The 15,971-nt window shown below is 35.6% G+C and overlaps 1 protein-coding gene across 1 annotated transcript in view; it reads left to right on the forward strand.

The window, feature by feature from the left end:
* Nucleotides 1–15,971, forward strand: part of itga2.2 (integrin, alpha 2 (CD49B, alpha 2 subunit of VLA-2 receptor), tandem duplicate 2) — a 27,352-nt gene continuing 11,381 nt past the window's right edge. The window contains exons 1-13 of the mRNA XM_084399900.1: nucleotides 1–122; nucleotides 5,147–5,270; nucleotides 9,883–9,992; nucleotides 10,173–10,267; nucleotides 11,366–11,480; nucleotides 11,595–11,722; nucleotides 11,818–11,966; nucleotides 12,934–13,084; nucleotides 13,205–13,370; nucleotides 13,509–13,588; nucleotides 13,675–13,813; nucleotides 13,977–14,122; nucleotides 14,205–14,348. Coding sequence (XP_084256026.1) covers nucleotides 56–122; nucleotides 5,147–5,270; nucleotides 9,883–9,992; nucleotides 10,173–10,267; nucleotides 11,366–11,480; nucleotides 11,595–11,722; nucleotides 11,818–11,966; nucleotides 12,934–13,084; nucleotides 13,205–13,370; nucleotides 13,509–13,588; nucleotides 13,675–13,813; nucleotides 13,977–14,122; nucleotides 14,205–14,348 — 1,614 coding nt within the window. The 5' untranslated portion in view covers nucleotides 1–55. The remainder of the gene's footprint in view (nucleotides 123–5,146; nucleotides 5,271–9,882; nucleotides 9,993–10,172; nucleotides 10,268–11,365; nucleotides 11,481–11,594; nucleotides 11,723–11,817; nucleotides 11,967–12,933; nucleotides 13,085–13,204; nucleotides 13,371–13,508; nucleotides 13,589–13,674; nucleotides 13,814–13,976; nucleotides 14,123–14,204; nucleotides 14,349–15,971) is intronic.

The following is a 15,971-nucleotide window of genomic DNA, read 5'->3' on the forward strand; positions in this document are numbered from 1 at the left end:
GTTTCACACACACACACGCTCACACTGAACTAGATGCAGATACACTGGAGAGCTCATGTTGATGCTGAATATCACTGTGGACTTAAAAATGAACATGCTGCAGGTACTTCTCACTGTTCTGTGTAAGTAGCCAACTTATGCAAACATGTTTTTTCTTTTTTTGGCCAAATTGAATGTGTGAACAGTGCTAAATTGTGTTGTAGGTGAAATAAAACTCAATGTATTTGAGATAGAATAGTTTTCTTGGGTCTGTGAGGAACATATATTTGACTATTTTTGATCTGCACTGTATAAAGTATGATGTGCATGTAAACTATATGCAGTTCATCAAAGATGTTAGTATGACCTTTGAAAAACAAAAAAAGGGTAATTTAGGTGACTTTTCTTTTTCTTATTTTAAAGTTTGTTTTTAAAGTGCATTTCTGTATGATTTTAAACATTATATTAGACAAAAAAAACATGAAACATGCCATCTCAGTCTAAATGTGTAATTATATTGCGATATAGCTGTGCCTTAGGTAACAGGGTTGACAGTTTTATAATTATTTTAGCTATTAACCCTCTTTTCCAGGTCTGGACAGTACTAAATGTTTAAAAGCAAGTCTAAAATGAATGCAGTATTGATTATTCAGTTTTTTACTGTACAAAATGAAAAATAACAGAGTTGACTACTTAAAGGGGTGGTTGATTATGTTTTCACTTTTCTAACTTTAGTTAGAGTGTAATGTTGCTGTTTGAGCATAAACAACATCTGCAAATTTACAATGCTCAAAGTTCAAAGCAAAGGGAGATATTTGCTTCTGGAACGCGATTTATAGATTATCAAGACAGAACATGCTAATCAATGACTAGAAGATAACTACACATACTACATGAATTCATCAACTAACCATACAGAAATGTCCTGTTGCTTCTACATGTACATGTTGTCAATTCTTCTTGAGTCTCTCCATCATTGTCTGACTCTGGTTTGAACATAAAAGGCTACAAGTTTCAGTGCATGTCTGTGTGAGTTGAAAGGGAGCTCTTGAAGCCCTCTGCGCCGGGAGCAGCAGCTCATTTGCATTTAAAGGAAAAGACACAAAACAGTGTGTTTTTGCTCACCCTCAAAAAGTGACAATTTTAACATGCTATATAAAAATATCTGTCTCATACATTCAAAAATGATATGAAAAATGAAATGTTACTTTTTGTTCAGTAAAAAACTGAATAATCAATACTGCATTCATTTTCTTTCTCACGAAACAGATGACAGAGGCTGATGGGTTCTTTACATGCAATACGTAATATCCTCTGAAAGCCTTCACCTCGCCCAAATACCAACAACTGCGGTCTTTGCACTTGACCCCTTATCTTCTCACATGACACATTTCCTGTATAACCCAAGTGTTCAACATCAATGTGTTCAGAACGTTTGATTAACTGATAGGACACACTTACAGTGTTGCAAAAAATGCAAATACTTACAGAGCTTTATTTAGATTTGCAATACTTTGCTTTTTAAAATAAACTTCTAAATGTCTTTTCAGTATTCATGTAACAGACGACACCATATTTTAAAGGTGCACTTTGTAACTTTTTTTGTTCAAAATGAACAAAATTTTAATAATGAGTCAAAACACCATCAATTCAATCCATCTTCCAAAACGTGTTTTTGTCTTACCCTGATTCACTACGTAAGCCTATTATAAGTGTTTATATTTAAAACAGAGTGGGATGCTTTTCGCAGGAAATTGTACCTCACACAGAAAAGTTAGATAGGTAGCTCTCCAACAGAGTTCGTTGTAAAGCATTATGTTTTGTGAAGGATAATTTCATTATGGTTGTTGTAGCGCTGTGCTGGAATTTATTTTCAAGGAAGTACCGTGTCTAATGGGTAAATCTACAATAACTTCTTCAGTTAGTCAGCTTGAGATCCTTTCCATCTAAACTGGTTTTATCTCTTAAAGGGATAGTTCACCTAAAAATGAAAACTGTCATCATTAACTCATCATCAAGTTGTTCCAAAGTTTCTTCTGCTGAACACAAAAGAAGATATTTTGAAGAATGTTGGTATCCTGAGAGTTATACTCTCTTAATAATACTAAGGAAGTCAATGGCTACCATCAACTGTCTGGTTACCAACATTCTTAACAGAAGAAAAGAACTCTGTAACACTTTATTTCGATAGTCCACTTTAGACATTCTACTAACAAAGTGTTGCACACTTTGCTGCTACATGTCACCTATCTGGCATTAGAGGATTAGCAGACTGTTAGCTTAATATTTGCTTACACTTTATTTTGATGGTCCCCCAACAGACATTCTACTGACTAAGTAACTACAAGTCAACTTATTCTCCTAACCCGAACCCTAACACCTAACCATAACCTAACAGTCTACTACAACCTACTAATACTCTAATGAGAGTAAGTTGACATGTAGTTGAAAAGTTACTTATAGTTAGTAGAATGTCTAAAGTGGACTATCGAAATAAAGTGTAACCAAAAACTCATACAGATTTTTTGCACAACCAAAACAATGTTCTTCTGCAAAATGCATGCAGTTTTGTTTTTTAACTGTTAAAGGCGAAAAAGTCACATAGTGCTACTTTTAAGAGAAAAGTACCCATCTCTGCACCAGTAAAATGTGCAACACTTTGTTTTACTACCAAATTATATGTAATATCTAATTAATTTAGCTTACAGTGGAATGTTTTCCTCGACATCTCGTGATTTCAGGGCACTTGAGCTCCTGAACATGATGTGGGAGACTCTTAGTGTGTGTTTATTGTCATTTAAGGGCAATGAGCTTAGTTATTTTTAAGACCTGGGACAGTCTTGCGCACTTACTTCCTGTTGCATGCACACACTCTCCAGTGGCAGAGACCGCATGTGTGGGTTTTTGAACAGGCCCTATATGTCTATACCTTTGTTCCCACAGCTCTCAGCACCGCTCTGCTTGTCAAAATAGCCATATTCAAAACCAAAACTACTTAGAGGGTTATCATGATTGAAACAAAATGAGCTATAGCAACACAATTCTTGAGTATTTTGATCGTCATTAGCATTGAATTTCATTTTCAAATGTTTAAAATTAAGTTAACAAACTTTTTTTCTGAATAATTTTTGTTGGCATTAAGTTGATTTTTAGTTCCCATCATGCTTTGCTGAAACTCGATTGTAAATATTAAAATTGAGTGGTATTTATGAGTTTTTGAGTAAAGAGAAAGACCTTCTAGTGGTTGATGTTAAGTTATTCAACATTTACAAGTTTATGTTGTGTTGAAGTTTCTGTGGTTACCATTTTGCTGAAGTGTAACACCTTGTCCTAACCAGAGGCCATGCAATGAAACTACAGTGACAAGCAATTTGTCTGTCCACACCAACCAAATCAGCCAAACAGCCAATCAGAAGAGCGTGTGGGAGGACTATCAAATTCATAAGCCTACAACCATTTTAACATTATTAAAACTACACACTAGGTGACTGTCATAGAATACACTTGTCTGTTCTCATTGAGTTTGAAAGTTAACATGTTTTTAATTTATTTGGTCGTCTGACAGCCTTTGGTCAGCTTGTGGTTGGCTGGATATGTGTAGTTATGGTAGCTTAATATTTCATTCCATCAGCAATAGCTGTGCTAATGTAAATGCAAGTATTTTTTTAATATTTCATATGCAAACATGCTGTGCTAACTATTAATTTGAACTGAAGCAAGTAATTAATGGGGGCTTCACAGGAGTGGACACTGCTTTAGTCATAATCTCGAATTTACACTAATTATGACATGGCATGAAGATAAAGGTCCTTTATTGGCATAAGTGGTTCCCTATAGAGTCTTTAACATCCATGGAACCTTTCCATTCATAACACCATTCCACTTACCATAGTGGTACAAAGGGTTTTTTTTTTAAAAAAAAGGTTATTTTTATGGGATCACTGTAATTAGTATGTTTTTTATCCAGATTATTATTAGTAATCATTCCACATAACCACACAATGGTCAAAACATCATGGTTAAAATGGTGTAGGACTACTACAGGATGCTTGTCGAAGTCATTGTCTGAATAAGTTCAGTGTCTAAACAGGCACTGGACTGGAAACACATTATCTCTCTCTCTCTCTCTCTCTCTTTAACCCCACAGTCTGACCTCTCCTTTTTGTCTCCGTCCATGCTCATGCTTAATTCTTCCTCTGTCTCGTTTCATGTGTCCGCACACTGTTTAAAGGCTCTCTTTGTGTGATGACTGTGAATGGAGAACTCTGTAAGAGGAGATACTATATGTTCCTTCATTCATGGAAACATCATGGTGTTATGGATTGTGTTGCTCAGACATATTTTTAGCACTTTATCTCTTTTCTACTGAACTTTAGATTAAAACGTTAATATAAATATAAACAGAGATAGCCAGGATTAAAATGCAGATGCGCAGGGAGCTTTGAGAGCATAAGTTGAGTCATCAGAGATAATCCCTGCTCAGGCATGTTTCTACAGCTCATGAAGCTCTAAATCAACTTGCTTTCAATTTCTAGCTTATTCTTTATAGGTTTTTATTCAACACAGTCTCAATTAGGTGCAAAGGAATGAAAATGTCTACATTACCAATGACGTCTCACAATATTTCAACGATGGGACCTGCAAATAACACACAATATGTCAAAATGTCAATCAGAAAAGGTATAAGGGTCAATGACATGGTGCTCTTTTATTATATAAAATGCAATTCACACATACAAAAACTTCATTTTGGTTCAAATTCATTTTCTTGGGGACATAAAGTAGAACATTAAGCAAATAAAGCCACATTAAAATAATTAAATTCTTTATTAAAAAGATTTGATACTCTTTATTATTATTTCCACACTCATGTCACTGACCCATAAAGCTCTTGCAAAACACAGAGAGGAGGTTATCTCTGTGTTTATGACTAAATGTTGTTTACTATCTCCGAAAATCCCCACATCAAAGTTTTCCTGCACACAGTCACTCACAGGTTCACGTTCATGCTGTGGCATGTCTACATCACATACCTCTTAAAAAATACAACTCTGTTTCAGGGGATATTATGCAGCATCAGACCAGATGTGCTGTTGGTATAATATGTTTATGTTGGTTTATTTGTTAAGACAAAAGACTTATGCAAGACTTGTGCATGTCTCAACAGGTTTCATCATCGATAACTCTCAGGGTTTTAATGTGGGGACTTCTGGAGCTAAGATCTTCTCAGGGTCGGCAGAAGAACAGTTTGGTTACTCTGTACAACAGTTCAGTAACGGTCAAGGAAAATGGTAAGATGTGTAAAATATAATGGGAATTGCGTGCTATTTGTTTTAGTTTATTATTGTGAGAATTGTCTGTCCCTATGTTGGATTTAGTTTTATTTGAGAATTGAGGTACTCTTTATTTTTCCAAAAACATACTCTACAAAAGGAACATTTAAATACTAACATAACTTGAAAAACTATATCCCATTTCTCAGGTTTTATTGGATTTCGAGGGGAGTCACATGACCAGAGCAACAGGCCTGCGACATACTTAGTGCTCTGTTAGATTTTTCCCAAATTCCCTTTTATAAAAAAAATTTTCTTCCAAATTCCATTTTTATTTTTCTGTAATTATTATTATTATTATTTTTCCATTTAAAATGTTCTGTACTTAGATGGAATTTTAGACATCAAAAATGGTTTGTTTTTTATTCCATTAAAATTTTTATGGACTTAAATAAAAATTTTAGTAATCAGAAAACACGTGTAATTAATTTAAATCGTGAAACTTATACAATAAATTATCAACAGTTTATTAGAATTTAACAAAAATTAAATTTTTAGGGCCCTATGAAATCTGTTTTATTTTTTTCCCAAATTCCATTTTATTTTTTCTTAATTTATTTATTTTTTTTTTATTTTTTTTTTGGACTCCAATGAAATTTTTGTCATCAAAAAACATGTGTAGTTAATTTAAATCGTGAAACTTTTTATCAACAATGTATTACAAGTTTGACAAACATTACATTTTAGGGTCCTGTGAAATACAAATACTTTTATTTTTTCTCAGATTCTGTGTTTTCCAGTTATATTTTTCTGGATTCAATTTGATTGGTTTAATTACATTTTAATAATCAAAGTTGATGTCTAATCAATTAAATTCTTAAAACTTTAACAATATAATAACTTATTGAACTTTTACAATAATAGATCCCTATGAAATATTAATTTTTTTCAGAAATTCTTGTGTTGTGTGTTTAGATTCTTTCTGGATTTAGGATTTAATTATCAACCGTGGAATCAAATGAAGGCATAACGCATTAACAATAATCTTTTAAAATGCAATCAAATGAAAATGAAACAATGAATTTGGCAAAGGAGAGGTTTATTTCAAAAACCCTACTTTTTATTTATTCATCCAAAATTTTCATCCAAATGGATTCAGCATTTTCCACACTCACTCTGATAGCTGTTTCCCCCTCCAGTATATCTCTCCACTCAATATACACACACACACACACACACACTTCCTGTGATTGTTCAAGTTTCTTTCGAATCTATCTGCAAGGAAATTAAGGGTTTCCCCTCATTCCCACATAATAGCTATACTAACACATGATCTAAAACAACTGCAATAAGTCAAACAATTGTTGGTGTATACAACCATTCCTCTAAAACACAAAGAAAACTTTCATCTAAACTGTACACGACTTCCCTAAACATTTGATAACTTTGATGACTGATGGGCCATTGTTATTGTTCGCTTCTGGTCACCGTCACCTTCACCGTCTAGAGTAGACAAGCTTCATGAGAGTATTTGTTAACATTCTCTGTTGTGCAACAGGTCAGATGAGGCATTTCCTGCTCTAGCGTGGGCCGCTGCGTCGGACGGTTTTGGTGACATCATGTTTGTTAGATGGTTCATGCTTTTGTGAATGCTGCTGATGTCATCATTCTCACTGTGAGTCCAGCATTAGCTCCGTCTGACTGATCTGGTTTGGCCTCCCACAAAACACATTAGAGAGAAGCCGTTACCATAGACAATGAGGCATTATTATACCCAGACTCTGTTTCACCCTATTTATTCTGATGTACTCACTTTGAAAATTGATGTACGTCAGTTTCTAAAATCCCCTGAACTTTCCTTATTTAGTATCCTATTACTTTTCTCATTAGTTTTTTTTTTGTCTCATTAAGAATTATTCTAGTACAAGTAGGTGGTCAACTGCTTCATGTCTGTATCCTCCCTCTTAAAATGCTGATTTTTGTCCTGTCCAACATTGCCACCTAACTGCACACAATAATTACAATCTTACAACAATGTCAAACTTTTGATATGATCTCCTGAGTTGATATTCAAAATACTGTTAATAATTAACTAATTTTAATTACCAAAAACATGTTTGTTTTCCCATTACAAACATTTTTAAGATGTTGTTAAATTGCAACAGTTCTTATGGCTTGAACAAAAGTAAGTGTAATTCCATTTTCTTAATTTTTACACAATTGTATTGATGTTGTTTGTCAAACTAAACCATTCAACACTGTTTGTAACAATTTCTTTTTCTTTAATTTATGGTAAACAAACATTTATCAATAACTAAAAACAATTACTTTTCTCAAATTAGCTAGCCCCTACTGAGTAATAGCTTCATTTAGTCTAAATTTGCATCCCTGTTACCATATAGTTCCCTTTCAAGGGAACTCGAGCTGCGTCGAGACGCTGTGGGAAAGCCTCTGCGTGATTGCGTCATGAAGCACGTATGAAACCAGTCCAATGGCGTGACGGAACGTCATGTGACGTTATCGACCAGGAAACTATAAAGCACACCTGGAACAAACAGCGTCAGCTTCTGTGTCTTCAGCAAGCACTCTGTGTGAATTTGGTCTGTCTTAGAATTTGTTAGCCAATCACATTCATGATGCAATCACGCAGAGGCGTTCCCACAGCGCTTCAACACAGCGTCTCGTTCCCTCTTCAGGGGACTAGGGTTACATACTTAACAAAGACGTTTTAAATTTATAAATGTTGTCTGTTTCATTTTAACGTTTAATTGAAATGATAACACATATTGTGTTATTTTAGTATCATTTTTGTATTGTCTGTTTTATTTTCATTTTAAAGTTTAGAAATGTTGTGTTTTTGTAATTAGTTTTAGTTATTTAGTATTGCAAGGCAACTTGCTGAAATAAAATAAGTTTAAGTGTGTTTATATTTTATTTTTTAAATACAATTAAACTTATGGGACGTTTACACAATGATTGTACTAAAACTTTGCGTTTTTCACGTACAGACGGCAACATTGTCAAAACAATGCCTGTTCACACCAGGTTCACACAGATCGTGAAAATGACTTTAAAACGTTGGATTATTGATGCCAGGTCATTAGGTGGCGATGTCATTTTGTAAAGAAACATGCACTGAACACGTAATTATGGAAGCTTGTTTCCGCTACAGAATAAAAAATTTTAAACGATAATTGCGACTTTTTATCTCACAATTGCGAGTTTACATTTCGCAATTCTGACTTTATTTCTCAGAATTGCGTGAAATAAAGTCGCAATTGCGTGTTATAAAGTCAGAATTGCGAGATAGAAAGTCAGAATTGCGTAAAATAAAGTCGCAATTGCTTGCTTAGAATTCTGACTTTTTTTCCTCGCAATTCTGACTTTATAACACATAATTGCGAGTTTATATATCACAATTCTACAATCTTTTCTCAGAATTGTGAGATATAAAGTCCCAATTCTAAGGGACTTTTTTTTGGACAGAATAGGTTATATCTCACAATTCTGACTTTATAACACGCAATTGCGACTTTATATCATGCAATTCTGACTATATATCTCCCAATTGCGTATTATAAAGTCAGAATTGCGAGATACATGCATCTGAGAGAAAAAAGTCTGAATTTCAGGTATATTTCTCGCAAGTGCGAGTTTATATCTCATAATTCTGACTTTATAACACGTAATTGCGACTTTATATCACACAATTTTGACTTAATAACACACAATTGCGACTTTACATCACGCGATTCTGACTTTAGGCCTATAACCTGCAATTGCGACTTTATATCACGTAATTCTGAGATAAAAAGTCAGAATTGTGGGATGTAAACTCGCAATTGTGAGAAAAAAAGTCAGAATTGTGAGATTAAAAAGTCGCATTTACCTTTTTTATTTTTCACTCTGTGGCGGAAACAAAGCTTCCGTACGTAGGCTAATACACATGCACATGAGGTCACAATTTCACAAACTTACTTACACGGAGGCAATAACGGTATCCTTTTCAAAAACTTGCACTTTGAAATCCGTTTTCCAGGCCACCAAAACGCCATTGGTGTGTAAATCAACGGCCAAAACACATAAAAAGTTTTAGTTGAAAACGGGCTTACGTTATTTCAGCTGGTTGCCAGATCAACATTTCACATTCTCATTTAGGTTAACTTGATGTAGGCCTATGTCTGCTTAAATTTATTTTATTTAAAGTAGCGGAATTGTTTTTCAATGGTAGGCTGTATTTGTTGTATTGTTTATATATAAGCTGTTGTGCAATGTGTCTGTTTAACGAGGACTGATGTTGTCTCAGAATGGGAAGTTTGTGTGTCACTGTTTGAGGAATGTTGTGTTTAGTCTGGGCAGAGCCATTTATCACATTATGGTGACCTTGCAGTGATATTCTGTGTAATTTAGTGGGTGTGTTTAGATTATATATTAGATGTTCAGTGCACCTACACACACGTAATCTTGGAATCGCTTTCAAAAACACACCCTACGGCTACTGTTCATTAAATCTGTTTGTGCAATCCTGTCTTGTAGAATATCCTTAATAACTGCTATGTGCTCCGCAAACTCACCTGAAACTGTACTTCAGGATAGTAGGACTAAACTAACACCTAATACTGTTCCTCAGGCTCCTCGTGGGTTCTCCATGGAAGGGATACAATCAAAATCGGAGGGGAGAAATCTATAAGTGTGAGGTTAACAAGCCTGGATCCAGCTGTCAGGCACTTAACCTTCAGAGTAAGCAAACATTTCCCATCATTCCCAGTGAGGTACAGTACATCAAAAAGTGTCATCTGTTCACAGAGCAATCTCATGCTGTGAAGTTCAAAAGCAAATTCTTGGATTTTTAATAAGAAATGATGAAATATTATGAAGTAAAGGTGAAGATGTCTAATGTCTAGTTTAATATGCCCTCAGATTCAGTCGATATGCCAAAAATCCCCAACAGCAACAACATCAACATGAGTCTAGGTCTAACTCTAACTCCAACAACCAAAAACAGCGGGTTTATGGTAAGACTGATGCATTGCAGGCTCATTGGAAAAGTGTGCCTCTACGTACATTTATGCAAAAATTCAAAAACGTACCTATACATACAATTTAATGCATTTTCTAGCTGAATTGAACACTAGAGGCAGTAAAACACTACAACTTTTTACACAAATTATGATTACGGGGCAGATTATCAATTAATAAAGACTTATTTTTCTTCAATATTTATTTTACGGGCTTTTCCCAAATCACGGAAGCGACCTCGACGTCCGGGTTAGCGGTAGCATAAGCCATCAGGCAAGTGTTTTTAAATAAACTCCTGATGTACTTACAAACTTTCCAATGCCTCGTTTTATGAGTACAGAACCTATTTGTACTACTGTAGAAGTTTGGTATCATTCTGGGCATTATTAGTGGGGTCATTTACGAGATACAACCTTGGATCCATTAGCGCCTGCACTAAGCCATTCGGCTGATATCTCTAAATAAGCTCTAACTTTAATAATGTTTGACCAAGGGAAAAAAAGCTTCTGGGCGGGGTGTTTGGCTCGAGGTCATGGTGCAAAGGACCCTGGGTTGAAATTACTCCGAACCATCCCTTTAATTGAGAATCACACTTTTTCTTTTTTTAAATAGAGATCACAAATGATTCTCCCACGATTCTGAATAGAAAACTAAACAAAATAACAAGCAATTTTCTAGAGTTTCTGACAAAATGTTAATTGCTGCTGCACCAAAAAAATCATTTTGAAAGAATGATTCAACGACTCTCTCATAAAGATTTGTTTCATTACTGGATGAATCAGCCTTATTGAACTAATCTCTTGATTGAATGATTTAATTACAAATGTCACTTGTCGCCACCTGCTGGTGTAACTGTATAACTGATACAATTTTTTTTGTGTATCAAGTTACTCAAGTAACCGTTGCCAATTGCCATTTAGGAATAAGATTGTGAATCGAAATCGCAATCTTTTAACGATTAATCGTGTGGCTCTAATAATAAAAACTGCTTCTTTGAAAAATAGGTTCTTCTACTTGTGTTTTCAGTTAGTTTATGTGGGATGTCATGTGCTCAGTTGTTATTATACTAAGTTATATTTGTGTTTGTGTTTCAGACATGTGGTCCTCTGTGGGCTCAGCTCTGTGGAAGTCTGTATTTCTACCCAGGAATCTGTGCTGAAGTGAGCCCACAGTTTACACTCCAGTCGGTCTTTTCCCCTGCCATTCAAAGTACAAACACACTTCCATGTCCTGTCTCTGAACGTTTACTGGTCAGGTTAATCTCCATTGTGAATCCCCAGCAGAATATTAACATTTATGTTGTTTCGTTTCTCTTTCAAACAGCTTGTGGCAGTTTTATGGACATTGCCATTGTTTTGGATGGATCCAACAGTATATACCCATGGGAACCAATCGTCGCTTTTCTCAAGAAACTTTTGGAAAACTTAGACATTGGACCTCAAAGCACTCAGGCCAGTCAAGACTGCTTGTGTACAATTTGTTTAACCTGTTTTGTTTTTATTTTGTCTCGATTGTTTACATATATTTCTGATTTCGTTTGTGACAGGTCAGTGTGATGCAGTACGCCGTTGACACCTCGTTCGAGTTCAACCTGAATACCTATCAGACAAAAGAGGCCATGATTAAAGCAGCTTCAGAAATTCAGCAGAAACAAGGATTAGAGACTAATACTTTCAAAGCCATTGATTTTGCCAGGTATGCATGATTCTTTCTGAACAACTTCACCTGAATTACTCTTACTGAAATATAGTAAAGGACAGAGCCTCATTCAACTGCATATGTAATTTATGACTTTTATATAAAATCTTAGAAAACACACTTTTTATATGTACGGTACATAGTCTTCTAAACAAGTCCAACAGTGGACATACGTACATCGCAGCAGATTGTTTTCATCTTATATCTCATTTTTTATGTCTCAAAGACGAACATTTCCTCCATATCCATAAAGATATTGTGTTCTGTGATGGAAATGGCAGTGGTGCAAATGAGATTGGTTGATGTTTTGTCCAACTAAGGCTAATTTATTCATAGTAGTAGCAGGAATAGTAGTAGTGTTACACTTTTTGCACAATAATTTGACAATTACAACTTGATTAGAAATGAGACTTACACTGTAAACAAAGCCCAAGTTTCTGCCTTAAATTTTTCAGTACAATCAGCTTGAATGTTTGTCATTTCAACTTAAATTACATTAACTTAAAAATGTGTTAATCTTGTATAACTTATTGCTGTAAAAGCATAAGTTGTGAGAACTTATTGATCATAAAAATGTTTACAGTGTACATATTCTGCTCAGAAGTGATAGTTACAGTACTTTGATTTTTCATTGTTTCCTTCACAGATCACTTATATATCAAATATCTCAAGCAAAACTTTTTTTTTACATAAAAGGCATTTGAAAAGCAGCAAAAATAATGAAGACATGATCAAAAAAAGTTTACTTTCTTTTGTTTAATATAACATAATGGGGGAAAAAGTTAAATAAATTGCTCCTGGAACAAAAAAAGTGCCTAAAGTTGATATAGTATATATACAAAACCACTATAACTGTGATTATAAAGTCGTTTTTACACTTTAGCTTTACAGAGTTTTCGCACTAAATGCTTTCTTTTCCCTTGGTGGGTTTGTGTGGATTTCTGCGGGTGATTGGATCTCACAGAAAGGAGGCATTCCTGGCCAAATACGGAGGTCGTCCTGGGGCGACTAAAGTGATGGTGGTGGTAACTGATGGAGAGTCACATGATGCAAATCTGAGGAAAACCGTTATTCCGGCATGCGAGAGCCAAAATATTACTCGCTTTGGCATTGCGGTTAGTGAAAATAAAAAGATGTACAGTCCTAAGTGAAGGCATGAATTCATTTATGGGTCTTAATATTCAGTATTTATGAATGTTGTGAAGAGGTGGATTGATTTTTGCACTTTTTTTTAGGTGCTTGGATATTATATAAGGAATGACATTGACACAAGCAAACTCATCGCTGAGATTAAGTCAATTGCCAGTAATCCATCCGAGAAATACTTTTTCAATGTGTCTGAAGAGGCGACGCTTATAGAGATTGTCGGGACTCTTGGAGATCGAATCTTCAACATTGAAGGTCCATGATTATGTTGATTTTACTGTGTGTTACATATAAATGAAAGTCTTTTAAGAGTAATGTAACAGACATGCGTTTCTTTACAAACATATATTGTCAATAAATATTTTCTTTGTTTTTGTTCATTGACGTCTTTAGGTGTTGGAAAAGGTAGTGGGGATAATTTCAAACTGGAAATGTCTCAAGTGGGGTTCAGTGCATACCAGACCAGAAATAAGGTGCTGGCTTTATATGTCTGTGTATTTCCATCAGTGTTTCCAGATTAATTTTTCTCCTGGTGGTTTACATTGAGTCTTGGTTGTAGGATGTGATCCTACTGGGAGCAGCTGGAGCATATAATTGGATCGGGACCATTGTTCACCAAACTGCTCAGAAATCAGACATTTTGCCCAAAGCTGCGTTTGAGAACATTTTGGAAGATAGAAACCACAGTTCATTACTTGGTAAGCATTGTTCCAGCAGTAAAGGTCGTTTTGTTGCATCTTCTAATGAACTGAAATATTATAATTTTTACATTAATAGTGGAATGTTGTTTTTTCCAAAAGGTAGCATATTAGATTAAGTGACTTATTTTTGTGTATAAATTTTCCCCTGTCATATATCCAGGCTACTCTGTGAGCTCTGTGACTGACGGCTCGTCTGAGTTTTATGTGGCCGGTGCTCCTCGTGCCGTTCATAGAGGACAGGTTATAGTTTACATTATTGACAGCCAGAGACAACCTGTGGTCATTGATTCACAAAGAGGAGATCAGGTACATTTGACCCTCAATGACCTTGAGTTTCATTAGACAGTAAAGTCCTGTTTTATGTAATTGTGGTGTCTGTGGTTTGCAGATCGGGTCTTATTTTGGCAGTGTTCTCTGTCCCGTTGATGTGAACGCTGATGGAGTGACTGATCTGCTGCTGGTTGGAGCTCCGATGTACATGAGCGAGGAGAAGTCTGAGACGGGACGAGTCTACCTGTTCACCATTACCAAGGTGATTTTGTATATTGTGCTTATTTCCTTCTCTTTTTTCTGTAGTTAGCTACAGTATACTATAACCTACTAATAAAGTGAAGGTTGTAAAAGATTTGTATACACTAATGTTGCATTCACATCATGTTGTAAATTACCGTAATTATGAGATGTCAACATGTGACGTTCGACTCGCACTGCATCTGAAATCGAATACTTCCCTACTATATAGTAGGAGAAAAACAGTATGGCAACAGAGTAGTGTGTCCCTAATAGACAGTATTCAAAAAACAGTATGCGAAAAGTGACCTACTTCTTCTGCCGAGTTTCTGAAGTGCGCATTCGATGGACACTTTACTATCCCATGAGGCCACAGGAAAGGATTTGTGAATTACGCTGAAGCAACGCAACTGACGGTACAGGTCACATGACTGTAGGCGCGTTTCCATTAAAGATTCGCGCCAAACTTTTGCGATTTTTTTTTTTTAAAATATCAATAAAAAACTATTGCGAAATGACGGTGTTTCCATTAACCGATGTTATGCAACTAAAACGACATTTTTTCCTCTCGCGATAAGTCATTCCAAAAATCATGGCAACAGACGTTGGTAAGTTTATATATATCACAGCCACGTACCGCACTAGACATTATTATTATTAATGGAAGGAAAAGTAGGCGTGTTATCCAAGCATTAATGGCAAAGGAAAGACCCATGTCTGTGAGCGGCACATATGAAGTGTTTCTGGGTTTTTCTCACTCATTTCTGCTCCGAGGTCTTGATTGTGGCATTTCTTTGAGGTTTAGAATCCAGTATTTCTGTCATTATTTTGTCTTTTATGAATTCAATAAAGACCTCCGTTTCGTATTCTGTCCAAACACACCCCGCCTTCTAAGTCAGGTGACTGTAAATGCGCAAAAACTGTTTCCATTGCAGTTTTGCGAAATATTTCTTTTTCGAATTGCCTGAAAAACCACCTCATGCGAGCGTAAAAACTTTGTGTATATTCAATTCGCAATTTCATTTTGCGGAATTTGAAGGGTAATGGAAACGCGGCTAGTGACAACATGGCGGATGTAATACATCGGAATTTCATTCAAACTACACACGTTCATACTATATAGAGCATACTTTTTTAGTGGTCGCGAAGTAAGTTTCAAACCAAATGTAGTAGCCTACCTACTAAGTATGGATTTCAGACGCAGCGTCAGAGCTCTTCATGTTTCTGTGGCAACACTATCAATGGCAAAATGAATCTGCCGTGGTCAGGTGGTACAGCGGTCACGTGGTATAAGTCGGAGCTCTCAAAACATGCAGTTTACAAGTTGTAATTATGAGTTCTATGGGGACGTGAACACTTTTTACATGTCAGCCGTAATTGACCGTTCGCAAAGACCCGCCCCCTTTAGTTACTGTTGCCATGTCCGACAAGCCACGCCGCTCTCACGCCACAACATGTTCTCACGCAGTGAAAAATACATCGCAGAGCAAAGAGGACACTGACAACACGCTGACAGACTGGACAGACCAGGTTACTTTTGATTTGAAACAAAGTCTGAAATTTCTAATTTCATTATTTTTTAAAGAAATGTAAACAATAAATATTGTTTTTTTGGCTCTTTAATGTGTTGTGACAGATCGCTGTA

This window comes from Rutilus rutilus (assembly GCF_951802725.1).
Source record: "Rutilus rutilus genome assembly, chromosome: 25".
Lineage (NCBI taxonomy): Eukaryota > Metazoa > Chordata > Actinopteri > Cypriniformes > Leuciscidae > Rutilus > Rutilus rutilus.